The sequence below is a fragment of the Equus asinus genome, chromosome X, assembly GCF_041296235.1.
Source record: "Equus asinus isolate D_3611 breed Donkey chromosome X, EquAss-T2T_v2, whole genome shotgun sequence".
Classification (NCBI taxonomy): Eukaryota; Metazoa; Chordata; class Mammalia; order Perissodactyla; family Equidae; genus Equus; species Equus asinus.
The window spans coordinates 39,033,782-39,059,951 of record NC_091820.1 but is presented as its reverse complement, the minus strand read 5'-3'; the positions used below and the strand labels follow the sequence as shown (position 1 = coordinate 39,059,951).

The 26,170-nt window shown below is 50.2% G+C and overlaps 1 protein-coding gene across 1 annotated transcript; it reads right to left on the bottom strand.

Annotated features, from left to right (window-relative positions):
• Nucleotides 1-1,684: 1,684 nt before the first annotated feature.
• GRIPAP1 (GRIP1 associated protein 1) lies at nucleotides 1,685-23,505 on the bottom strand. Its single transcript, XM_014834574.3, has 26 exons — nucleotides 23,427-23,505; nucleotides 21,292-21,358; nucleotides 21,090-21,151; nucleotides 20,078-20,104; nucleotides 19,069-19,176; nucleotides 15,621-15,771; nucleotides 14,668-14,852; nucleotides 14,426-14,473; nucleotides 13,687-13,718; nucleotides 13,537-13,584; nucleotides 13,306-13,405; nucleotides 11,925-12,002; nucleotides 11,612-11,704; nucleotides 10,775-10,909; nucleotides 9,905-10,000; nucleotides 9,414-9,626; nucleotides 9,166-9,279; nucleotides 8,275-8,352; nucleotides 8,077-8,172; nucleotides 7,895-7,951; nucleotides 7,691-7,790; nucleotides 6,000-6,130; nucleotides 4,311-4,433; nucleotides 4,080-4,173; nucleotides 3,089-3,243; nucleotides 1,685-2,235 (listed from the first exon to the last, which is right to left on the bottom strand). Exons 1-26 carry the CDS (start codon nucleotides 23,466-23,468, stop codon nucleotides 2,143-2,145), a joined length of 2,526 nt encoding a protein of 841 aa, XP_014690060.1. The 5' UTR covers nucleotides 23,469-23,505; the 3' UTR covers nucleotides 1,685-2,142.
• Nucleotides 23,506-26,170: the final 2,665 nt, after the last annotated feature.

The window sequence follows — 26,170 nt, the reverse complement described above, 5'->3', positions numbered from 1 at the left end:
GTGGCTCCCAGAGCCCCCTCCCCTAGGACAGCACGAGAGGGACCCTGGGGAGACTCCGCCTCTTACAAAGCTGGTTGGGCCTCAGTCGCGTCATCTGGAAAATGGGGGTGGCAGGGAGCTTTGCCAGTTCTCCCCACCTCCTTCCTGGACTCCCCCATCTTCCTGCCCAGCTCCTACCCCACTCTGCCCCCAGGGGTCCCCACCCCCACCCGTCTGAATCAGCAGCACTTAGCAGATCCGATCGATGGAGAGGCGTCTGTTAATGGCCCCACAGCGGAGTGCCACGGGGAATGATGCAGCGCTGTGTCCCCTCCCTGCCCCCCAGGCTGTAAAAGAGCTGAAGAAGGGGGAGGTGAGGGGAAAATTGGTGGGGGGCATTTCTCTAGATGGCCAGGCCCCCAAAGCTATTCCCTGGGTGGGGGGGCCATGGGTTAGAGCCCTGCTCTAACCAAGACTGCTGTTGTGGGGCTGGAGCCCTGTCCTCCCGTTTTCAGATGTGAAATGGGCGGTAAGGGGAGTGCATGTGGGGACAAGCCAGGTCCCACCCCCATACCAGGTTCTCTCCCAGGAAGGCCCCACTCTGAAGGGCAGTCTGTCTCATCTGTCCACATCCAGGAGCCTCAAATCATACCTCCTCCCCTGGAGGGCTCTGCTCCTGAGTGGCAAGAGTACTGGGTACCCAGTGCCTCCAGCATTGGTGGGTTCAAACCCCAGCTTTGCCATTGACTTGCTGTGTTGTTGAGCAAGTGACTTGCATTGTTTCCTCAGTTGTCGAACAGTTACCCCAACTCGATAGTGTTGTGGGAGCATTCAGTAGAGTGATGTGAAAGGGGATGGCACAGGGCATGGCACACAGAGGCGGCCTCATCTTTAGTAATTGAAGGTGTGTGGCGATGGGGGAGCAGTAACGCACGGCCAGTTTTAGCCTTTCAATCCATTTACCCACCCATACAATCCTCCATTTGCTCACTCATCACACTCTTGATCTGTCCATTTCTCCATCCCTCCACCCACCCACCACCTACCTATCCATCCATTCTCCCACCCACACAACCACTCTACCAAGCCCTCTACGTGCCCATCTGTCCATTTAGTCTTTAATTCACCCACCTACTCACTCATCCATTTGTATATTCACTCCATCCACCTAACTATTCACCAACCTATCCATATGTATCCCCCTCCACCCATCTATCTGTCCATCCATCCATAGCCCTGCCCATCATTTATTCACCTCTTTACTCTTTCCATTCATTACTCATCCATCCATGCATTCCCCTAGCCATCCATCTGTCCACTTACATCCCCCACCTGTCCATCCCCTACCTATCTAACTACCAATCCATCTACCCATTTATTCATCCAATCACCTATCCATTCATCTGTCCATTTCCCAACTTATCCATCATCGATCCATGCAACCTTCCACTTATTTATCCATCAGTCCATCCAACCACTTATCCATCTGCCCATCTGTCCACTCATCTACACCCACGCCCCATACACATCCACCCACATACATTATCTGTAGATATTTCTGTTCCACTCAGTTTGAGGGGCTGGTCAGCACTAACTGGAGACATGCCAGGTGAGGGTGGGGGAGGGAGAGTAAAATTGCAGCCAGAGACCTCCCCCCACCCCAAGCACATCCCTCCAGGTTAGAAAGAATGAGAGCACACAGTCAATGGGTGGGCCCATCTGGCCAGATGGTATTTTGGCTGCACAGCCTTTACAGACACACACACACGTTGCTAGAATGCTGAACATGGACCGTGCCCCACCCAACATCCCCAATCCCAAATGCAGAGTAGCCAGGCTTCCAGACATAAATTAAAAAATAAAATAAAATAAAAAAGAGTTGGTCTCTGGGAGGGAGAGCTCATGCAGAGATGAAGGCAAAGGCCCCTGGGAGGCAGGGCCAAGGAGGAGGAGAAATCCCTGCCCCTCCCCTCACAATCCCCACTCCCCAGGGACCTCTGCCCTAGGACAGGGTCACTAACACCAGCCATCAGGCCTCCAACCCCTTTAATGTCCAGTCTCCCAACATATTTGATTTTGGCACCAGCCCCCATTTTCCCACCACAGCCCGAGGAAATGGTGTCCTGGGGAGTGGGTAGGGGAGGGAATGCAGCCTGCAGGTCTTTAGCTGGCTTCTCCTGGTTCTAGGTCTGGGTCAGAGGACCCCACGCACTCCTTGCTGAGCCGCACAATTTCCTGGGACAGGACTTCCATGTCCTAAGAAACAAACGAGCCATCAGGGGCCAGAGAAGGTGACAAGGAGGCTCCCTCCCCAAGCCTGGGGTGTTGTCCTTCTCACCCCATTAATCAATGCCCAGCTATGTCTAGCCTGAGACAGGAAGGTATTTGGAGAAACTCACAGAGCCCCGAGCAGTGGGCTGGGCTTGGAAAAGGTGTGTGTGTATGAGGGGGTGGGGAACCTCTGGAGCTAGGGATATGGATGTGGGAGTGGACTGCCTGCTGTGCATGCTGCGGCTGGAGGATACAACCCCCACCCTCGCCACCTTCTTTTCTACTAAATGGTGAGCTTGCTTCTCAGAGACCAGGGCTGGGTCTGCATTCTTTCTGACTCCCCCAGAGACGGGGGAAATATTTGGGTGGCAGGATGGGCAAGTGGACATGTGGGTGAACATATGGGAGATCCATGGTAGGCAAACAAGAGGACAGATGGAGGACAACAAGCAGGCAGGCAGGTCGCTGGGCAGGTGGGTGAAAGGTAAGACAAGGGGTGATTGATGAGTAGCTAAGAGAGAGAGCAGTACGTCAGGAAACGGGTGGAAAGACGTGGGGCAGATGATCAAATGGGTAGGGGGCAGATGGGCAAATGGTAGGGTGGGTTGATGGGAGAGTTGGGTGAATGTATGTATGAATGGATGAGTGGGTAGAGGTGAGGACAGAGGGGAGAGTAAGACCAAATTGATAGTAAGTTGATTGGAGGATATGAAGATGAGGGTGAAGGGTCGGTGAATGGGGTGGGTGAATTAGGGGACTGGCAGATGACCAGGGGCTGTGTGGTTGGGTAGGCAGGTGGTCAGATGGACAGATGGGTAGGCTGGTAGGTCACACTCGCCTTGTGCAAGTGCATATTCTTGGTGAGCTGCTCCTCCAGCATGTTCTGAAGTTTCTTGTTCATCTCTCGAAGGTTCTCGTCGCCTGGCTTCACTAGGTCTCTCAGGACGCTGCCCAGCCCGCTGCGGTCTGTGTGGCCTGCTGCCACAGACACATCTGCAAGGGCCCAGGCTGAGAACCACCCTCTCGGCAGAGCCGGAGGAGAGACAGAGAGAGACAGGGCAGAAAAGAGGGAAACAGAGAGCGGGGAAGAAAAGTCGGGAAGAAGCCATGTAATGTAGGGGGCAAAAGCTTTACCATGTAAAACCTGGCTGTCACTTATTAGCTGTGCGGCCCTGAGAAATGAGGATAATAACTAATTCATGGAGCTGGAGACACGTATACGACTGCATGTGAAGCACAGAACACACAGTCAACCCGCAGCATGTCTCAGTTGGTATTATTCCAATTAATAAGGAAACAAGAGAGAGGAGAAGGTTTGAAAAAAAGGAGTAAAGAAACCAAAGCCGGGGGAGGGGGGAAGAAAGAGGAGAGAAGGTGGGAGAGGGGAGGGAGACAGGAGAGGAAGAGATAAGGACCCCAGAAGGGATACATGTACAGAGAATGAAAATTTCGAGAAATGTAACAATATCAACAGGCAGGAACAGTGAGAAAAGATGGAGGGGGATGGGGCAGAAAGGAGAGACAGGGAGAAGAGAGAAGGGAATGAGAGAGAAGAGGAAGAGACAAACAGAGGTCAGAGAGACAGCTAGAGATAGGAGAGTGGAGAGAGAACAGAGGCCCGGAGAGAGGGAGGAGCCGAGATAAGAGAACAGAGAGAAAGACACACAGGCACAGGCTTGCCCTGCTCTCCCCTCCGCGGGCTGTGGTCTTGTCGGTAACTTTGCTGAGTTTCAAGAGGAGAGGAGAGAAGCCGCAGCACTGGACAGTGGGGAAGGAGGGAGCGGGTGAGAGGCCGGATGAGCCATGAGGGCTGGGGAGGGGCCACTGACCGATCCGGCTGTCCATGACGTAGGTCTCAATGATGGCGCTCTTCCGGCAGAGGTCCTCTGCCATGGAGGCGCTGCTCACCTCCAGGTGCTTCACCTGCAAGGTGTCCCAGCCCACCTCAGACCCCTCAACTGCGCATGTTCACACATGAGGAGGGGCCCAGCCAGACACCCCCCCTACCCCGGCCTCCTTGCCAAGGGCACACCAAGTGGGGATGAGCAGGCAGACAGCACCTTCTCCTCCAGCATCCATTTCTCCTGCTGTGTCTCTGCCAGGCGCTGAAAGAGCTCAGCCACTTCCTCATCTGACAGCTCTGCTGGCCGCGGGGGCTGGGCCTGGGGGCTGCTGGATAAGGACTGCAGGGAAGAGGAGGGGAGAGGCTAGCCCAGACTCAGCACCACTGCCCCGGATACGATCAGGGGCTGAGAAGGAGAACCAAGCCAGGGGCAGGGGGTGGGCTCTGCAACTGGGGCTGTAGGCAAGTTTTGGCAGCTTCAGAGACTCTGGATACCCCTTGGCCTAAAGGGGGTGACAGGAACTCCCACACCATAGCCTTATTGAGAGGATGAAGAGAGAGCCTGCGGCAAATGAGATCTACCTCCCAGTTGACAGGAAAACCAGGGGAGAGAAGAACAGGCTCAATGATACCACCAGGAAGCCAGCAGGAGAATCCAAAAAGTGGGACACTTTCTGCAAGTCAACTGGGCTGGTCTCTTCTACAGTTTGGTGTCATAAAAAAAGGGCCCACACTAGGTTCAAGAGACTTACGGGGCATAAAGCAACCAGATGCACCATGTGCTCTGAAACAGAATGCTGGTTTTCATACAACCAGCAATAAAGGACACTTTGGGGCCAACTAGAGAAATCTGATTAAGGTCAAAGTATTAGATGAGATGAAAATTTACCAAATTGGGAAGGTGGAGATCAGCTGAACAAAAACAGGTTATTTATAATTTCATTTAGGTTTTAAAAAAAGAGAGGTCTGGAAGGATATGAACTAAGGGTTTATAGTGGTGACCACCGGATGGTGAAGGTGTGATTTCTTTGGATTTAAAAAAAGATCTTTGCTATGCTATGGCAGCAGCTCACATAGAAGAACCAGAAGAATTTACAACTATACACAACTATGTACTGGGGCTTTGCTGGGGTGTGCAGGGCAGGGCAGGGGGAGGAAGAAAAAGGAGGAAGATTGGCAACAGATGTTAGCTTAGGTTGAATCTTCCCCTGAAAAAAAAATTGTTTGCTTGTTTGTGATTTTTTGTTTCAGGGGAGGATTCGTCCTGAGCTAACCTCTGTTGCCAATCTTCCTCTTTTTTTTCCTCTCCCCAAAGCCCCAGTGCATGGTTGTGTATCCTAGTTGTAAGTCCTAGTTTTTCTATGTGAGGTGCCGTCACAGCATGGCCACTGACAGATGGGTGGTGTGGTTCCATGACAGGGAGCTGGACCCGGGCAGCTGAAGCAGTGAGAGCACTGAACTTTAACCATTAGGCCAGTAGGACTGGCTCTGCTTGTTTGTGTTTTTACAATTTTTCTACAATGCACACATACTACTTACAGAATAATAAAAATAAAAATGGCTGGCAAGGACACTGACATGATAGACGACAATAACAATAAGTGATAATCATAAGTTGGACAAAAGGACCTCCTACATGGATGACACACCTACTATGAGCCACATATTTTATGGCAGCAGGAAAGGTGGAATTAGCCCACAGATGATGAAACCGAGGGACAGAGAGAATAATTTGCCCACCACCCATTTAGCAACCTGAATTCAAGATGGTGAGCTTGGGGAAAAGTTGACAAGAAAACGTGTGTGCTGGGCCCAGAGTAGGAGATGGTTGCAGGGGAGGGAAAAAGGAGGGCCCTAGAGTTTGGGCAGGAGAAGCTGGGGCTGTAGGCTCTTCCTTGCCCCTTACCCTGGCTGGAACAGTAGAGCTCTCCTTCTCCCGCAAGATCTCCCGGTAGCTGAAGGAGGAGACGCTACTGCTGTCCCCAGTCTGGGTCCGGCTTGGTGAATTCATCTCTGAGAGAACCAGCTCCTCAAGGCCTGGGCAGAGGGAAGAGAAACCTGAGCCTCAATCCCCCAGGGTCCCAGGGCAGGAAGAGGCAGAAATAGATTTGCCAGAGATGGAAAGAGGCAAAGAGACACTTAGGCATGGGGAAAGACAGATGCAGACAGAAGGGTAGGGAGAGGCAGAAACAGAAAAAGGAGCTGCCTCTCTAGGCAAACACACACACCAGAAGAGAAACAAAGGTGAAGAGATGGGGAGAAGATGGTGATGTGGACACACACAGGCGTAAAGTGGCATACGCACTCAGACTCAGGGTATGGACAGCTGCAGAGGGCATGGGGCACACCTACGTGCAGAGAGAAAACACCAGAGAGACAACAAGCCGGAACAGACGATAGAGGCAAACAGAGACCCTGGGTAAGGACACGAGTCAGAGCAGAGACAGTAAAAGATGGAGCCAGACTCTCATAGCCATGCACTTAAATCTGAATTTCATCTAACGGACAAGGAGGATGTATGGCACACAATTCAAATCTGTCTGTTGATTCATACATCAATCTGTAACAAAACAGAAACAAAACTCCTCCTTTATAAAGAGAGGTTACTTCAGGAGACTGAGTGCCTCGGAGAGACACTGATTTGGTGAGAGAGACATCGGTTTTTGCCATGTCACTTAAAACATGGCCACTGAGCTTGGGCCTCTTGCTCTTGCAGCTGCTTCTGGGAGAAGGGCTGACACCACATCCCCAGGATCTCCAGCAAGGGCCGGATGGCTGCGGGGGGGACAAGGGAGCAAGTTTCCTCTGAGCTTGTGATATGGGAGATGCACCAGGGCCATCACTGCATCTTACTGAGTTACGTAAACATATGTATAGGCCATTTCCTTCTAAAAAAAGTCTGAAGCAACTCAAGATTTTCGGTTTGTCTTCTGCCTAAAGTGGCAGAAATAACATGGATTTTAGCTGCATAATGATCACACTGCAGTGTTGCTGCCTGATTGTAAGTCTGTCTTTCTAGCTCCCAGAGGACCGAGACTTGGGGATTTCCTATCAGGGACCCTGGACGTGAGCGTGGGGGCTTAGTCCCTATTTATAGAATGAGAGAATGGATACAAGAGATTTAGACACTGGGTGAGGTGTAAAAGTCTGTACGAAGGGGTAGTGGGAAGACAGACAGAGACACAGACAAGAGAGGAAGAAGAAAGACAGAAAGAGAGAAAGAAAGTGAGAAAGGAACAGAGAGAAGAAAAAGGTGGGAGGAGAGAAGAAGAGTACTAGAGAAAGAAAGCAGGGAGAGAAAAGCAGAGACAGACAGAGATGACACAAGGAGGCAGAGGGAGAAAACGAGACACAGCAAAAAGGAGACAGAGACACAGAAAGAGATAACGCAGAGAGAGAAAGGAGAGACAGATGGAGAGAAAAAGCAAAAGACAGACCAAGTTCAGGAGGGAAGGGAGACGCAGGAGAGCCTGGCGGAGTGAGGTATGCGAAGCAGCTCCGGCCTTCAGGTCCAAGCTCTGCCTCCCCCCGCCTCAACCTCCCCTGCCTCCCCTGCCTCCCCCACGCCTCAGCCTCCCCTGCCGTCCGGTCCCTCACCCGAGCGGCTCTTGCTGTTGGTGAGGATGTCCTGCAGCCGCTCCTGCAGTTTATCTGCCCGTTTCCGCTCCAGGTGCAGCTGCCGCTTGAGGTCCTTGAGCTGTGGGGGAACAGAGGGAAAGATGGGGGCTGAGGCCCAGTGGGCCCATAGGTGGAGGGCCACAGGCCAGGAGGGGGCCGTGCTGGGATACCTCCCCATCGTACCGCGGCACTGCCCTTCTTCTCCAGGATTCGCTGCCCATCCACTGTGTCCTTCACCTCCTGAGGGATAGAGAAAGCATGGCTGGAGGGTGCCGGAATGGCTGCATGCAGTGTGCTCCTTCCCTGCCCCATCACTGCACGCTGAGGCCTGGGCTGGGTCTGAGGACCGTGGCGGGAACAGTGACCTGCTTCAGGCTGCTGATGGTCTTCAGGTGGCAGTCCTGCTCCTCCTGGGCCTGCTGGAGCTGGTCCCGCACCCTCTGTAGCTCCTCCTCCTTGCTCTGCAAAGCAGAAGGCAGCTCAAGCCTCAGCTGGGAAACCTCGGTCTCCCCAGCAGGGCCTGGCCCTCCCCAGAGAGAGGAACATCATGCTGTAGGAGGCACCTTCAGCTCGCCCGCGTGCTGCTCCCGACACTGCTTGAGGGCTTCCTCTTGTTCCTGCTGCTGCTGCTGCAGAGATTCCTACGAGACAAGTCCCAAGCCTGGCCACGGCCCCCAAAGGACATCGCACCCCAAGAAGACAGCACGCCCAGTGAGGGTGTGAGGGACTGCAGCAGGGGCTCCCAGGTATGCAGAAAAGACACGCCTGCAGGGAATACCGCGCGCCTTTAGGCGGTATGCGGAAGTGTCCCGTCTAGGGCTCTGCCGTTCACATCGAAGACCGATGTTAGCGTTTACATTTTATTTTAATAAAACAGAACACAGCACCTACTGCATGCCAGGACTGTTGTAGGGATTTTACATATATTAACTCACCTCCTATAACCCTCCCATGACACCTAGACAGCAGGTATTACTGTTAGCCCTTTTTTACTGAGCATGAAAATGGGCCACAGAGAGGTCAGATATCTCATCCAAGGTCACACAGCTAGAAAGTGGCCCAGCCAGGATTGAAAACCCAGGCAAACAACTGGCTCTAGCATCTATACTCTTCTCTGCTATGTGTTATCGCCTCATGTATTATCATGAGTTTTCCAGAAAAAGGTAGTAAAAGTTCTTGTTCAAACAAAATCAGTATATTATGATAATTCCATGACAGAGTACAGTTTCAGAAGGAAGAGGTGCCTTTTCAAATGTGCAGATCTGACATTCTGCCCTACTGTTGGCCATCCCTGGATCCCCTCCAGAGGGCTGCTGGTGAGCTAGGGGGGCTGCAGGGGTTGCTCTCAAGTCCAGGGCATCTCGGAAAGTTCCAGGGTTTCACCACTCCTGCCCCCCTAGTTTGGCATGGGTGCCCCTTGACCAGGCTCCCTGCCTCACCAGGCACCAACTCACCTCGGCTTCCTTCAAGCGCCGTTCAAACCAGCCCTTAGCTCCATCCATAGAGTGAACCTGAGCTTGAAGTTCTTCCACCGTCTGCTGGAGAGTCTCCAGCTCCCGTGATCGGGCCTGGGAGAGGGCAGAGCATCAGGGGCCAGCAAGCAGAGGAGCGGGCACCTCACCCCCGCCATCACCTGGCCCATCAGCAATGCTGTGGTCCCCAGGTTTCATGGGCAGAAGGGTACCATCATCTACCCACCCACCTTCTCCTCGCGGATCTGCCCCCGCAGCTCCTCCTCCTGCCGCTTCTTGTCTTCATGCAGCTCGCGGAGCTCACGCTCATAGCGGGCCCGCACACCCAGCACCTCCTTCTCATGCCGTAGTCGGACTGCTCCCAGCTCCTCTTTGTGCTGGGACTTCTCCTGCAGCGTCTCCATCGCTAGCTCATCCAGCATGGCCTTCCGCTTCTCAGCACTCTGGGGGCCAGGAGGGTGGGCAGGAGGATGTCAGTCAACCTCCTCCCCCAGCGCCAAACAAGGCCCACCACCCTCTCCCCAGGCCCAAGGAATGAGCCAAACTCCACCTCCTCCCCATCCCCACAGAACTGGCTAAGTCACTCACTCATCCTCAGGGAACTGGTCACTTTCCGTCCCCTCCCATTCCCGTGGGTTTGGCCATATCACCGGGCCCATCCCTGCAGACCAGGTCAACAGCCCCTCCCCCTGTAGCCTCCCGGCTGCCCAGCGCTGCCCACCTTCCGAGCCTCCTGTAGTTCCTGGGTCAACTGCTCCTTCTCCTGCCCAATTTCTTGAAGCTGTTCCAGCAGCCGACTATTGGCCCGTAATGACTCCTAATGCAGGGACAAAGCGAGTGAGTTTGATAAACAGCCCCCAGGAGATGCAAGTCACCCAAGACACTTCTGGTACACCATCTCCCTTAACCCTGGAAAAGTGAGCGCTAATCTCTCCACTGCTAGATGAGAAACATGGCAGAGACTGTCAGCTGCTCCCCCTCCTTCCCTATTGATAGACTTTGCAGTTGGGCACTTGGTCGTCCAGCTGACGTTTCCCGCCTCCCTTGCAGTTAGGTGTGGCCATTAATTTTTGTATGCAGAAGTGGTGAGTGTAACTTAGGTTATGTTCATAAAGGAAAGGGGCATGCTGGGCCCTTCCTCATTTCCTCCTGCCTTCCAGACAGAGTACAAACATGATGGTAGGGGAGCTTGAGCAAGCATCTTGGAATGCCAAGATAGAAGTCTTGTGTTGAAGGTGACAGAACAGCAATGTAGGGGAACCTGGGTCACTGGTAATTAGAAAGCCATCGTTCCATCCCTGGACAACCTACCTGGACTCTTACATGAGAGAACTAAACTTCTATCTTATTTAATAGAAACCATTACTATCCTGTTTTCTATTATGGAATCAGAATGGCTATCCTAACTGAGGAGGCTCAGTCTCAGAGGAGGGAAACAGCTTGGTCTAGAACGCACAGGTGCTAATAAGTTACGGAGCCAGACTGGAACCCAGGTCCTCCGGACTCCATTGCCTTCCTACTACACCTCATGGGAAATTTCACTGAGCCAGCACTAGGGAATGAGAAGACAGGTTGGAACCAGAGGCATCACCTGGAGCTGGGAGTTGAGGTCATCTTTCTGTCCCATGAGGTCCTCATACTCAGTCTGCCGCTGCTGCAACTCAGCCGTCAGCCCAGTAGTCTGTTCCCGGAGCATATTGAGTTCTTGGGTCTTTGAAGTTTGGATCTGGAGAAAGTGGTGGTGATGGGAAGCAGAGTGAAAGGGGCCCCAGGGGCCAGTCACAGGGTGTGAACCTCCCAGTTCCAGGGAGAGGTGGAAAGAGAGCCAAGAGGAGAGAGAAAGAATTTCAAAGAGACAAATGGCGAGAGAAAGAGATCAACAGGGGAACGAATAAATGTGGTATATTCGTACAATGGAATACTACACAGAGATAAAAGAACAGATACAATGCCGCAGGAAAGAAGCCAGACACAAAAATGGGTGTCTGATTCCATTTGCACAAAGTTAAAGAACAAGCAAAACTAATCTGTTGCTGGAGGTCAGAGAACTGGTTACTTGTGGGGAAGTGTTGATTGAGGAAGGGGTAAAAGGGACCTTCTGAGGTGCTGAAAATGCTCTATATCTTGATTTGGGTGGTGGCTGCATGGAGATAGATAGATGGACAGACAGAGATGATTCACTGAGTATACACTTAAGGTTAACATACTTCTTGCACTTCACTGGAGAGAAACTAAAATGCAAGAGAAGCAGGGATGGATGGTCAGAGAGAAGAGGGGTGGAAGCCAACAGAAAGAAGCTGAAAATGAAATGGAAACAGAGGCAGGAGAACAGCATGAGGTCCAGATTACCCTGCCCGGATGTGGATCAGAAGCAGAGGGAGATGGGGAACTGGGGAGGGATCAGAGAGGGCTCCCAGATGTCCTGTACCTGCTCCAGGGCAGCCAGGTTAGTCCTCAGGGCATTGTTCTCAGCCAAAAGTCCTTCCACTTGTTCCTGTGCACCTGCATTCTGGATGGACACCTGGCCTCATCCCAAAAACAGGTGAGAGTGGGTCCAGAACAGGGGGACAGGACCTACCCGCAGTCAAGAAAGAAAGGACACACACACACACACAAACACACACACACGAACCACGACCAGGGGAAGGAGCACCCCCGGGGCCTTGCCTCCCTGTACAATACTCACTGAGGCTGCCCCCACCCTTACCTCCACCTCCCAGAACCCACACAGTACAATGTACCTGATCTTGCAGGGCTCGCACAGCTGCTGCATGCTCCAGGCGCTCCCCCTGCTGCTGATCCCTCAGCTCTGCCAAGCTCTGTGGGGACCACGTCAGGGGAGCCCATTCCAGATCTCAGCCTCCCCGGGGTGCATATAACCATACAGACTCCCTCTTTGACCACCTGACAGCTTGTCCCCAGCACTTAAGGGTCTTGGACTACCCAGCCATCAGAGATCTCAGGCTCACCCAGACGCTAAGTCATTACCACCAGGGACCTCAGACACCCCTATATACCAGCTCCAAGCATTTCAGAAAACACCTAGGTTCCTGCGGATTTCAAACTCACTCAGCCCCCATCCATAAGAGGTCACTCACCCAGATTCCAGCTCAGAGGCCCCAGGATTCTCTGACACACTCAGCCCCTAGGGACTACAGCTTCACCCAGACTCCTGACCCCAACCCCCGGGGGTTCTGGCATACTCAACCCCCATGTCCCTAGCTCCCAAAAGTCTCAGACCCACCCAAACTCACAGCTCCAGACCACAGAGGTCTCAAACTCATACAGTCTTCCAGTTCCCTGCTCCTGGTGAGGTCTCAGACTGACCCCCTATCTGCCACTCCTGTCCCCAGTCTCTGGGGATCTTCGGACCCAGCTAACTGAAGATCCAGCTTTACCCAGGCTTCTGTCCTCAGCTCCTAGGGGCCTTAGACCCACAAGCCACCATATCCCCCAATCCAAGGGATCTCAGACTCATCCACTCTAGCAGGAAGCCTAGAAGCTTTAGTCACCCAACCCCCAACCCTCAGGAGCCTCAGACCCACCTAGACTTTTGCTCCAGTCTATGGATGTCTCAGACTCACCAACTTTTTATTCACGGCCCCCAGAGGTCTCAGGACCACTTAGCCCATGTGACACAACTTCCTGGGTGTCTCAGACCCAAATCAGCCCCTATACCATGAGGGTCTCAAATGCACTTAGCCTCCATGCCCCACTGTCCCACCCTTGAAAGTCTTTGCATCTACTCAGCCATTAGAGGTCTCAAAGTCACCCAACCTCCAGGGAGTTCGGACTCACTCCAACTCCTGTCCCCAGTGACCATGGCTTTCTCCAGACTCCTGTCTCCAATCCTCCAGAGTTTCAGATTCATCTAAACTTGTGGCACACAGCCCCAAAGTCCTCAGGTCCCCTGAGATCTTCGATTCATGCAGACTCCTAGCCCAACTCCTAGGGGTCTCGGGGCTCCCTGGTTCCTGTTTTCCTAGCTCCTGGGGGGCCCAGGACCCATTCAGTCCCTAAATTTCCAGCGCAGGAAATGTCAGACTTCCCAGCTAGTCTCAGAACTCCCAGGATTCCCAGCCCTGGTCCTTATCCCAGCGATCTCAGAACCCAGCCACTCACTTGATTGGCAGCCTCGAGTTCCTGCTGCAGCTTCTGAGTTCGAGCCAACTGGGCTTTGAGATCAGCTTCCTTCCGCTGTTGTAACTCCTCAATCTTGTTCCTGGGAGTGAGGGGAGGGCGCAGTGACCATGGCCTGAGGCCCAGTCCCCCAGCTCTGCCCCTGTGGTCTTCAGTTAATTTTGCTAGGCACTGTTCCCATTGCCCACCAACACCTCCAGCCCCGGTAGTTACCGGCTGTCAGTGAATAGTGTCTCCTTTTCTGTCTGCAGACGGCAAAAACTAGGCACAGAAAGACAGACATAGATGGGCCAGTTCCACAAGTCAATCTTCTCCCTAGTCCCCCAAAAACCCTTCCCCCAACTCTGGAAAAAAGAAATTTACCTTTCTTGTTTCTTTTTCAGTTTCTCGGAGAGCTGGGGTGGGGGAGGGGGTGCAGACAAGTAATAACAATGAGAATAATATTAACAAAGACAAAAATAAACTTAACATTTACAGATACTTCTTACTAAGTCCTTCTTGGAAGCCAAAATTTACTTATGTTATCTCACGGAATCCTCAAAACAGTCCTGAGAAGTGAGTACTACTGGTTTTACAAATGTGGAAACTGAATCTCAGAAGGGTTAAGTCATTTGGTTGCCCAGCTGGTCAGCAGCAGCAGTAAGATCTCCAGCCAGCTCCCTCAGACTTCAAAGCCCAGTATTTATGCCCCCAACACATTGACCAATGGCCACGACACAGAATGGCGAGGCTGGGAGGCCCGGAAGGCAGGACCATGATTGGCTGCCTCACCACTGGGTCTCCAGTTCCTAAGACAAAAGCCAGCAGTCTACAAATGCTTGGATGGATAGATAGATGGATGGATGGACAGATGGATGAACAAGCAAAGCAAGGAGGACATAGAAGGAAGGGATGGGGTCTGCCACGCACAAGACAGAAAGTGACCACATTAGCCCACTCCATGTTGAAAGAAACTCTGAGACATAAATGTGAGTCTCTCCATTTCACAAATGATGAAACTGAGGCTTTGAGGGGGTACTTTGCCCCTTCTGCCCTGCCAGGGGAAGCATGGCAGTTGGGGAGTGGGATAGGGCAAAGTCCAGGGAAAGATCAGCAGCCCCACCTTAGCAAGTTCCTCCTGCAACCTGGACGTTTCGGCCTGCTTCAAGCTCTGCAGGAAAGGATGAGGGAGGGGGTTCTTATCAGCAAGGGGGAGGTAAGGCCTGTGCCTTCTCTGCCCTCCTGCCTCCCTAATCCATCAACCCACTGAGGTGGTGATGTCACAGACATCTCTGTGGGACCACAGGCAGAGCTACAGCATCTGCCTGCCTCTTGGCACCCCAGTCCCAACAGACCCAGATTTACCTCCAAGCCTTGCAGTTGCTCCCAGAGCAACCTCTTTTCCTCCTTCTCCATTTCCCATTTCAGTTCCACTTCTGCCAACGGCATGGGGGCCGGGACAGCGGGGGCTGGGCCCCCCGGGGGGTCCCCTTGGCCCTCACTGGCAGGTGGGGACCTCCTGGCCTCTTTCCCATAGCGCTCCTGCAGGGCTGGTGGGTAGAAGTGAGATATATGATGGATAAGGTGGTCTCCGAAGACCCCTGCCATGCCTCAAATAGAGGGAAAAATTGGTCTTTGACCCCTCAGGCAGCAGAGACCCTGCCCCAAATGATCACAAGCCTACAAAACAAAGGTTCAGCTCCATCCACACCTCTCATAAATCTTTTAAGCCCCCCAACCACTGAAATCCTGTCTACCATCAAATCAGTCCAAGCTGGTTTCCCACGCCCCACCCTCCATCCCCCAAGCCCCATCCATAGTCCTCCAAGGTGACGCCCACCATCCTCCAACCCCTACTCACAGCTGAATACTCCTATAACCTCCTAATCCCCAGCCACATTCTACAAAGTCTCTCTCCTGATCACCAAACTACCACCCACCACCCCGCAAGCCCCAGCTGCTCTCCAAAAGTCAGAATCCTCCCAATGCCCCTTCATTCACTTTCTCCATTTAGCAAACATCTCCTTTCTGGTGTTCAATCTGCTAATCTGTAACATTTGCTAGGTACCAGGCATTGAACTAAACTCAGAAAGATACCACCTCTTATCTCTACCACAATCTTCCAGGTGGTGGACATCACTACATGTACTTTGTAGATGAGGAAGGCCTGGCCCAGAGAGGTGAAATGGTTTGTCCAAAGTCATACACTCGTTCACAGCAGGGCCAAGCCTGATTCTGAAACCTCTCCCCTACCCCCAGGAGGACAACACCCTCCTCAAGCCCCAACCTCCCACATCCCCAGGAGGGCCTCCATGCACCTGCCACGTTCTTCTGCAAGGCTGTGTTCTCCGCCTGCAGTCTTAGCAGCTCCCCATCCACAAGGCTCCCAGCTTGGACAGCCCCTGCCCTGGCAGCCCCATCCTTCAGTCGCTGGTTCTCCTGCTCCAGCTGTTCCATCTGGCTGCAGAGCTTAGCAAGGGAAGAGTGAGGTAGCAGAAAAGTAGAGAATCAGAACAACATTCACTGAAATATAGCACTTGGCCCATGCACTTTACAATTTATTTAATTCCCATAATGCCCCTGTGACATAGATGCTTTCATTATTCTTTATCCCCACTTCAGAGATAAGGAAACTGAGACACAGATGTTAAACAACTTCTATTTTTTTTTTTTTTGAGGAAGATCAGCCCTGAGCTAACTACTGCCAATCTTCCTCTTTTTGCCGAGGAAGACTGGCCCTGAGCTAACATCCGTGCCCATCTTCCTCTACTTTATACGTGGGATGCCTACCACAGCATGGCTTTTTGCCAAGCGGTGCCATGTCTGCACCCGGGATACGGGCCGGCGAACCCTGGGCTGCTGAGAAGCGGAACGTGCACACTTAACCACTGCACCACCGGGCCGGCCCCATAAACGACTTCAAATTCACACATCTGTTCAGTGGCAGAGTCACAGAGGATTGAGAATACTGAGAACAATTTTCTGCTTGCCCACTCCCAGCCTCACAGTCGCAATCCAAGGCCTCAGGCTCCTCTAGAAGTTGCTGGTCCAAGACGTCAGCATCATGGACAGCCCCACTGCCAGCTCTCTTCTGTAGAGGGGTCTGTGTCTGGAAGCCTAGCCACCAGACAGCTTTTAGGGCATTTCCAGAGCCACCACTGCCCTCAGCTCCCCACTGTCAGCCTTTGGTCTTGGAGAGGTGTACAATGCAAATAAGACTAAGCCAGCCCCGTGCTCAACTCCTGGCTAAAATACAGTTCTCACAGCAGACCTGACAAGATCCTCTTGGGCTGGCCCTGTGGCTGAGTGGTTAAGTTTGCGCGCTCCGCTGCGGCAGCCCAGGGTTTCGCCAGCTCGGATCCTGGGCGCGGACATGGCATGGCTCATCAGGCCATGCTGAGGTGGCGTCCCACATGCCACAACTAGCAGGACCCACAACTAAAAATACACAACTATGTACCCGGGGGCTTTGGGAGAAAAAGGAAAAATAAGATCTTTAAAAACATAAATGTAAAAAGATAAAAAAATAATAATAAAAAAAGAAAAGATCCTCTGTTCCCATTTTCAAATGAGAATACGGAGGCCCACAGAGATTTTTATTTTATTGCCTGGAATACTTTTTACTGAGAATACTATTCCTTTCATCCAGTTCTTCACATGACTGGCTTCTTTGCATCCTTCAGGGCTCTGCTAAAATGTCCCCTTTCAAGTAGTATTCCCCAACACAGAAATTCCAATACTCTCCAGCACAGCACTCTGTTCGCTTCTTTCTCACCTAATCACAATGAAATTTGCCTAATATGTTTGCAATTTCTTAAAGCCCTGAAAAATTTTGGATCATAAACTATGATTGACAATTAAATTTTATTTTGGAGCAGGGTCACAAGCACAAATTCTGAAACCAGACTGCTTGGATGTGAATTTCTACTCTGCCACTTACTAGCCGTGTGACCTTGGGACAAATTACTTTATCCTCTGGTGCTGTTTTCCTCATCTGTTAAATAGAGATACTATTAGTAATATTTCACAGGTTTGTTGCGAGGATTAAATGAGTGAGTAATGTAAAGCACATCAAACAGGACCTGGCACACAGGAAATGCTCTATAACTGTCAGCGATCAGTACTATTTGTTTACTATGTTATCATCCGTCTCCCCATCCAACCCCAGAATGTAAGCTACCCAAGAGTGGGACCATTCTGTGCTGCTCACAACTATTTCCAAAACACAGAGCACAGAGTGGGTGTTCAATAACTATTTGTTGAAGTAACAATTGACTGGAAATATCTTGGCAAATAAGTGGTGGAGGCAGGCCTTGAACCCAGGTCTCTCTGTAAGCACTTGCAGTTCCTGGGAGGAGGAGAAGGGGGACTATAGAGGAGGTTCTATATCTGGCCCAGGGCCTTGCCCAGGGCAGGTGCTGGGAAAGACAAGCAGGATTTATGGAGATGCCTGCCTCTGCCTCACACCACAAGAAATCACGATACCATTGAGGCTGGAGGCAGGAAGCAGTGAGAAGCAAGGCAAGGAGGTTGGCTGTTATGTGAGCACCAGGGGCTCTGAACTGTTGGGGGCAAGGATCCACTGGGAGGTGTTGTTTAAAGGAGTGATGTGGTAAGACCTGTGGGTCAGGAAAACCTTTATGGCTTGGACTGGTAGAAGAAGCTAGAAACGAGGAGACCAGCAAGAAGGCTGTGGGAATACAGCAGGTGAAAGGTGGTAAGGGTTGAGGGAAGGCAGGGCCACAGAATAGATATAAAACTCTTAAATAGTCAAGAAATATTTTAGTGGGAAGGTGAATTAGTAAAAGGATACTATTAGTAACTAACACTTACATAGTTGATACTACCTGCAAGGCTCTGTTCTAAGTGGTTTACAGACATTAACCCATTCAATTCTCACAAAAGCTCTGCCAGGCAGGTACTGTCATTATTATCATTTCCATTTTAGACATTTTGGAACCAAGAAACTGGCAGGACAAGTGACTTGCTCAAGGTTACAGTTAGTAAAAGATAGAGCCAAGAGTTTAATGCAGGCCTTCTAGCTCTTAACTACGACTTGCTCAGTTGCCTCTCCTGGTATTGTACCTGCATAAAGGTTGTTTTTTTGGTTTGTTTTGTTTTTTTAAGGTCTTAAGTACTACATTCTCAGGGAGAGCCTTGGAAATACCATTTTTACTGCTGTGAGATTTTTTCCTTAAAACACACCAAAAACTTAGAAAATTACTGACCATGGATACAGAAGACAGATAAGGGAACAAAAGACAATGTTTTCAACTACCCAGTCGGTTTAGAAACAGCCAGGACACTAAAATCAGTGAGGAGACAGAATTATCCAATCCAGGATGATTTATCTAGAAGAACTAGAACCCCAGGCTCATGTCAGATGAAGGGAAGGAAGAGAACAGGGAAGCAGCTCGAATATCTTTCCATCCCATGTTAAGCATAACTTTACCTAAGACCCCTCAGCGCCCTGGGGCTCCATAGCATCAGCCCCAAAATATACACAAGGAGACTTGTAGCTCAGAGAAAAGGAGTGACTTGGCCAGGAACCAGCTGACCTCAGGGCTTGCAGTCTTCTCATCCCAGCACAGTGGGTGGCCCTATCTGTCAGATTGCTGCCCCCCAGCAGAGATCCAGCACCTGTTTCAGCACCATGGACAGTGGTCCAGGGCCAGCCTCTGTCCAACCACCCTCAGCTGCCCTCCGGCTTCAGCCCAGGAGGCCCCTACTCCTCAGAGTCCCCTCGGCTATCCCGGGCACTAGTACCTTGCTGAACTCAGCCATAAGCGTGCTGTTCTGCAAACGGAAGTCCTCCTCCTGGCTGTGCAGCTTTGCCTGTAGCATCTCATTTTCACTCAACAGCCCCTCGACTTCCTGCAGTGGCAGACAGGGGCCAGGTCTCCAACAGGGGAACAAAGGATGGAGAGGTAGGGCAAAGAAACAGAGAAAGGGAGAAAATGACATTGGGGGAAGAACACAGGGTACAGAGAATGAGATGGGTGAAATCAGAAGATAGTGGGAGAGAGAGATACAGGGAGGGATAAAAGAGGAGACAGGGAGGGAGAAAGAGGGACATGGGAGGTAGAGAGAAGGGACGATAGGGAGGGAAAGAGGGACATGGGGGGAGAGAGTGAGAGGAAAAAGAAGGGTAGATAGAAATAGGGGAGAGGGGAATTAGAGAGAAATGTGGAAAGGGGGATAGAGAGAGGAAGACAGAGGGATGGGCAGCGAGAGAGAGAAAAAGAAAAGGCAGGAAGATAGAGAGATAGGAATAGAGAGATCAACAAGAGGAGAACAGAACAGAGAGAGAAGAGAGAGGGGGGTCAGGGAAAGAAAGAACTCAGGAAGAGGCAGAGAAATGGGGGAGAGAAAAACAAGAAGCCAGAGAGAAAGAGAGAGATAAAGACAGGGAAAGATAAAAAGAGAGAAATGATGGGAGAGATGGGAACAGGTGAGGGAGTGACAAAGAGAAGGTTGGGGAGAGAAATAAGAGTCAGAGAGAGAGAGAGGAACAGGAAGACTGAGACAGAGAGAGACTCAGAGAGAAGGATAAAGAGATAGAAAGAGAGAAGGAAAGACACGGAGAGAGACACATGGAGTGAGAGACAAACACAGGAAAACAAAGACAGACAGAGAAACACATGGCAGTGAGGTAGTCACAGATGCAAGTGCACACAAAGAGAAAGAAAGGCCAGCACAAGGAGAACCCAGCATACAGAAACATCCCCTCTAAGACACAGTCTCCCAGACACATTCACCCCATGGCTCCCCTTACCTGAGCTTTCTTGCTCTTGCTCAGTGCCTAAAGGTAAGAAGGGTGGGAAGAGAGATAAGGCGTACAGAGATGGACTCCCTCACTAGGGTATGGTGACATTGTGGCAAGTGTCAAGGGCGGCCAATGATAACAGGGGTTGGGGGATGGGAATATCTTCAAGCACAGAATTTGCATGACAATTTGTAGCCCACAGGAATGATGGAGCAATAGAGGAAGTGTATGAAGGAGCACTCTGCTTATCTTTTCCTCTAAACTCTTGAGGCTGTTCATAGGTCTTAGTATTCAACCCTTCATGGGCTGGGTCTCCAGGCTCAGAAACTGTGTGGCTTCATTGCTGTATCTGTCCAAATACGTCTATGTGGATCCCTCCCACGCACCGTGGAAACTGCTGCTCCCGTTCTGGGCAGCCAAGGGCATTGCAAGGTTGGGGAATCAGCACCCCACCAAAGAGAAGCCCAGCTTCCTGACTGCCAGACTTTCTGCATTCTGTATTCCTTCATCTAACACATAGTTATGGAGCACGTTCTATGTATAACATTGTGCTATGCAAGGGGACAGAGCAGTGAAGAAAGAGACAAAGAAGGGCCCTGAATGCCTCGAGGGGCCACAATAGGTTCTATGCTATCTCGTCTTCAGAGGATCTGAGAGGTAGGTTTAGTCTCACTTTACCAACAGGACCAGGGCAGGGATGGGAAGTAGGAGCACAAGGCAGGAGCGAGAGTGGAGGATAGGAGGCAGATTCAAGGCAGATTTACTGATAGATTTGACTATTCAGTTAAAAGTCAGTGAATAAGTAATTTAAATTAAAAATGAATTCAGAGTAAATTAAAATTAATAAATCAAGCAGGATTACATAGAAGTAGCAGACTAAAGAGACTCCATGAGAATTTTTTGAATGACTAATGACAGCATGTAACATGAGGTCTGGTTCACTGTAGGTGGTCACTGGATAGATGAGTGAGTCAGATGGCTACAGGGAAGCACAGGTGGGTGAGTGGGTGGAGGGAGGTACCTTCTGAGCTTTGCTGAACTCCTTATCCAGGTAGGCGACCTTCTGTCGAAGGCTGGTGAGTTCTGGTGTGGGGAAAGCAGGGAGTCTCAGCCTCAGTCAGTGGCAAGGAGCTGACAAGTCTTCCTGCCAGGCCTCTGAGGCTCTTTCCCTTAGCCTCTGTCCCCCAGAGCCACCCCTATCTAATGAGACCCTCTTGGCTCACCAACACCATTCTTGCGTAGTTCATCTGAAAGCTGGTAGTTGTTTGTCCGGAGTTCCAGGAGCTGAGCCTTAGAGGGAAGCAAGGAAGAGAAATGACTTGGTCAGGAATGTCCCCCTACCCTCACCATGAGAGAGCCAATCCCCTGAGCCCCACGGACACTGCTGCCCTCCATGTGCCTCTTTAGTCACTCTTAAGACCTGTGCACGCTGCATCCTAAATGACTTTCCAGCCCCTCAGCCCCTGTCCCACCTTCTCCGCTTCTACTTATAACCACAGCCAGTCTCACCTCTCCGTCTCTCTGCTGCTTCCACCTCTCCCTTTCCAATCCACTCTGCACTCAGGCCATGACAGAGTGCTGACCCAGTCAGGCTCTTGCTCATGTGTGTTCCATGGCTCTCTAGTCCCATAGGATAAAGTTCCTCCTCTTCATCCTGGCTGACCTCATCACACATTAAACATTGTTCTGTCTTTCTGTCAGGAGTGAGTGTTGTCTATCTTCTTGGCCAGAGCAGGGGGCAGGAGCTTGCCTTCCTCCCTCTTTCCCAAGGGAAGAGGGCCTGGTATTCTCCTGACCAATTTCACTGAGTAAAAGGGGGCTGCTCAGGGTGCCCACTCACAAGACTCTCAAAACATGGCCAGACCCCTTTCAAGAATCGAGGGAAAGTGAAGTAAGGGCCATTCCAAACAGTATACCCCTGCTTATGAGCCCTGTAGGGCACTGAGGCCAGTTCTTCCCAGAACCACTGTCCCTTTCCCCACCAAGACCTATGTCTCCCTCCTATGGCACCAGCCTCCACCCCCTGGTGGTCTGCTAAAGGTAAGAAGGCTTGGCCTCTACAGAATCTTTCCTGTCCCTGTCCTCTCCTGGACCCAGTGATCTGTCTCCCCCAGTCCTGATCCAATTGGAACATCCTTGGCACCCATTTGGAGTCCCCATCCATCAGAGCCCAGTGTTTTTTCCCTCATTCATGGCCCAATGGAATCAATCTTCCTCACTCAAGAGTCCCCCACACCCCTCAAGATCTCCCCAGTTATGACCCAATGCGATGGCCCTATATCCTTCAGGGTCTTTCCTCCACAAGTACTTGGATGGGCCAGTTGGATTACTCTTACTCACTCAGAATCCCCTGCACAAGTTACAGAGGTCTTCCCCTTTTGCGGTCCAATGATCTCACCCTTCCACCTTCAGGATCCCTCACACAGGGACAATTCCCCATTACCTGTCCTCACTCAGAGTTCCTCCTCTCCTCCCATAGGACCCTACTCAGGGTTTCCCCCTTTCAGTCTCCCCACACACAGAATCCAACGGCCTTTCCCAGTAAGGAACTCTCTCAACAAGGGCCCACTCTGGCCTTTCATCTCATCTCAGACTACTCCCCAAAAGAATCAAGTGGTCAGAGTACCCAGACAGGATACCTCCCCAAAGCCCCGTGATCTCCCCTCCATACCATCCAAGGTATCACTCTTTCATCTTCTCTGGTCCTCTCCCCAACATGGATTAATGGTATTACCTATTCAGGGCCTTCTTCACCCCAGGCCTAAAGGGATCACCCCTAATCATCCAATGATACCACCCCTTCTTGGGATACATTACCACCACTCACACAGGATCTCCACCTCCCAGGAACAAGGACACCATGTGGGGTCTTTCCCCAATCCCCTGGCATAGTGGTGCCTCCCACAAAAACTTCCACCTCCTACTGGGTAATGGTATTGCCCTTTCAAGGGCTCCCCCCACAATGACGCAAACGGCCCAACGCCTGCTTCCTTCCTCTCCAGACAAAATGGTTTCGCCCTCTCAAAATCTCCTTCCCTTGAAGCCCAGCATTATCATCACCCACCCATGGTGGCCCTCGCACGGGCCCAAGGGTCTCGTCCCTGCCAGGTCTAAGTATCGCCCATTCTAGGACTCTCCCCTCCGCCCATAAGGCTAATAGAATCCAACCCCTCAGAACCCAACAGTATCTAGGAATCCAACAGTCTCACCACTCAGAGCCTCAGTTTCCCTTCTCCAGACCAACCCCTTAGACTCAAGGTCCATCCCAACCAACCCCTTCTCAGAGCCGGTGGCACGATTTCTCTCTACCCCGCCCCCCGTCGCCTAGTCCGGTGGTCTTTTCCCCGGCGAGTGGCACCTGCATCCGCTGAAACTCCTCCTCAGACAGAGCTTGCGCCATGTTCCTCCCCCCCACCCCCCCCAACAGCTTTCTGCGCAGACGCAGTTCGTCCCCCCTGTCAGTATTAGGATCGGACCAAACCACTGGCCAGGAATGGAGGGGGAGGAGTCTACTCCGGAAGTTCAGCATTTTGGAGACGGAGAGAAGAGAATGAAACTGACAGGTCAGATGAATTGCAATTTAATGTTTTACCAGAATCTAGGTCATCTGATCTGACTTTTGAGCTCTTTTAGACTACCCATTGTGATGCGACACTATGGCATCCCTGTGCTATAGGTGGACTCGTCGCTAGGGAAGTGTGTGCCGACAGAAAATCACCCTTCCGCGGTACTCCTTTAATGAGAATTGTTGACTTAATAACCGTAGAAATGAAAGCGGAAGCTTCGCGCAGGTCTTGATCCCGCCCTCCTCCGGGTGACCCCAAAGGGGAATCCCGCCTCTTGTGGAGCCCCTAGCCTTTAAAGAAAAAATTGACGCTGATTTTATTAACAGGATGGTGCACATCGTTAGGTAAATGCCTAGCCACCAGTAAATTTAAAATACCTGAAAGGATGGCAGTGAGTCAAACGAAACAGCTTCATTTAAAAAACAAACAAAACAAAAGAAAAACAGGATGGCGAAACACCAGGAACATCCAAATAAGTATTAAAATGCATTATAGGCCTCTCTTAAGCTTCCCGGGCCCCCTCTACAAACCTGCCACCCAAGCAGTAGTTTTTATTTGAGAAAGAAAAAAGTTAGGAAGTATGTTTAGCAACAACATTCCAGTACTAAAATACTCCCTATTTTCTTTATCTTTCCTTTTTTTGGAGGGGGATGTGGCGGTGACTTAATTTTGCTGTCAGTTTCAACGTACAGAAAAGCAAGAATGGTACAAGGGAATTCCATGTACCCTTTACCCAGATTCACCAATTGTTTACATTTTGCCACCTTTGCTTTAACATTCTCTCTATATAAAATTTTTGAACCGTTGGCTTCAGCATCCGTTGATGATTTTCTAACACCAACATTCTTTTAATATTTATTAGTTGCTATTCTACTATAAGGAAGAGCTTTCTCTTCTCCCCCATTTATGTATTTATATTTATACAGACTCATGTTCTTATTTTATTCAATGAATTATAATCAATCACTATCATTATTTCCTTTAACCCTCAAATTGTCCCAGATTTGGCCAGTGGGAGCTTCTTCAAGTCGACTTGTGTCTCTTTGACATGCCCCATCATTTTTCGTTTATTTTTTTTAGCACTTCCTTGCTTTCTGGCACTACAAGATGATCCAGATTCACCTTATTCTTTTTCAGCCCCAGTTGAGAAAGTGTTCATTGCTACTAGGGTGTAATTGTTTCTAGAACCTCTCAGTGTACAAAGCTAGGAAATATATGTATGTATTCTAATCCATCTGTACACACGTATCTGTGTCTATTTATATATATTGCTATAGGTATATATATTTTTAAAACATAAATTCATTATTAATACCTTCCATTTCAACTCAACAACTCAAGGTTCATTCTAGTTTTCTCACTTTCCACATTTGTAAATCCCTTTTCCAACAGGAAGAAAACTGGCTCCCATTATTTACAATAAGTTTACTTATTTGTGTAATCATATACTACACATTAAGTAACCAGAATTGCTAACGCATAAGGCTGTGAAAAACTAATCTACCAACTAGAGGTCAATACTTGTTTTTACAGTTTCTTTTGTCTTTAGGCTCATGGTGGTCTATAGTCAAAATACTTGTTTAGTAAGCCTACTACAGTTTCAATATTTGATGCAGTTCCTTTTGTCTTTAATCTGATGGTAGTCAAAATACTGTGTTCAAAAATTACTTGGGGGGCCACCCAGTGGCGTAGTGGTTAATTTCGTGCACTCTCTTCGGCAGTCTAGGGTTCTCAGGTCCAGATCCAGGTGCCCACCTATGCTCCACTCATGAAGCCATGCTGTGGTGACATCCCACATGCAAAATGGAAGAAGACGGGCACAGATCTTAGCTCAGGGCCAATCTTCCTCACCAAAAAAAAATAAATAGATAAATACTTGGGTTAGTTCTCCCCCTCCCAGGCCTCTTCAGTGAGGCTGTGTGAATCATTTGAAATTCGGTTAGGTCCCTTTGCTTCTGTTTGAATCCCATTTTGCCCCTCCCACTCTTGTTGAGGTAACCAATCTGTTTGCTTTCTGCCTTATCCTTTCTGTGTTTCCTTTTGCACGAATGAGCCAATACCTGTATATCTTACTTATCCTACATGAATGGTAGCATACTTTGCATTTTTCATTTGATAGTGTCTCCTTGCAGCTACATAGTACCCCATCTTATAGATGTAGCATAATTTAACCACTCTCCTATGTTTGCCCATGTAAGTTATTTTCAATATTTTGCAATTATAAACAATGCCAAAAAGAACACCCTTGTACATATATCTATTTTTTATTATCTGATAAATCTAATAAATCTAATAAATAAATTATCTAATAAATAATTTATTTATTATTTATTATTTGATATGCATCAAAAAGTGCATATGTAGTTTTGTTATGTGTTTCCAAATTTCCTCCCAAAAGGGCTGTTCAGTTTCATTCCCACTAGCAAGGTATTCGAGTGCCTGTTTCTCCACAGCCTCTCCAACAGACTGTGTTGTTGTATTTATAAATTGTCTCCGATCTGAGAGGTAAGAAATGGTATCTCATTGTAGTTTTTTT

Bases quoted from the DNA above. Each gene is read 5' to 3' on its own strand.
- GRIPAP1 (XM_014834574.3), bottom strand. From the start codon at position 23,468: ATGGCGCAAGCTCTGTCTGAGGAGGAGTTTCAGCGGATGCAG. The intron at 14,474-14,667 runs GTAAATCTGGGT...CCTTTCCTGCAG, and splicing joins AGCAACTGCAAGGCTTGGAG to AGCTTGAAGCAGGCCGAAAC. The intron at 4,174-4,310 runs GTGCTGTCTGCC...GACACCTTGCAG, and splicing joins AATGGATGCTGGAGGAGAAG to GTGAAGCACCTGGAGGTGAG.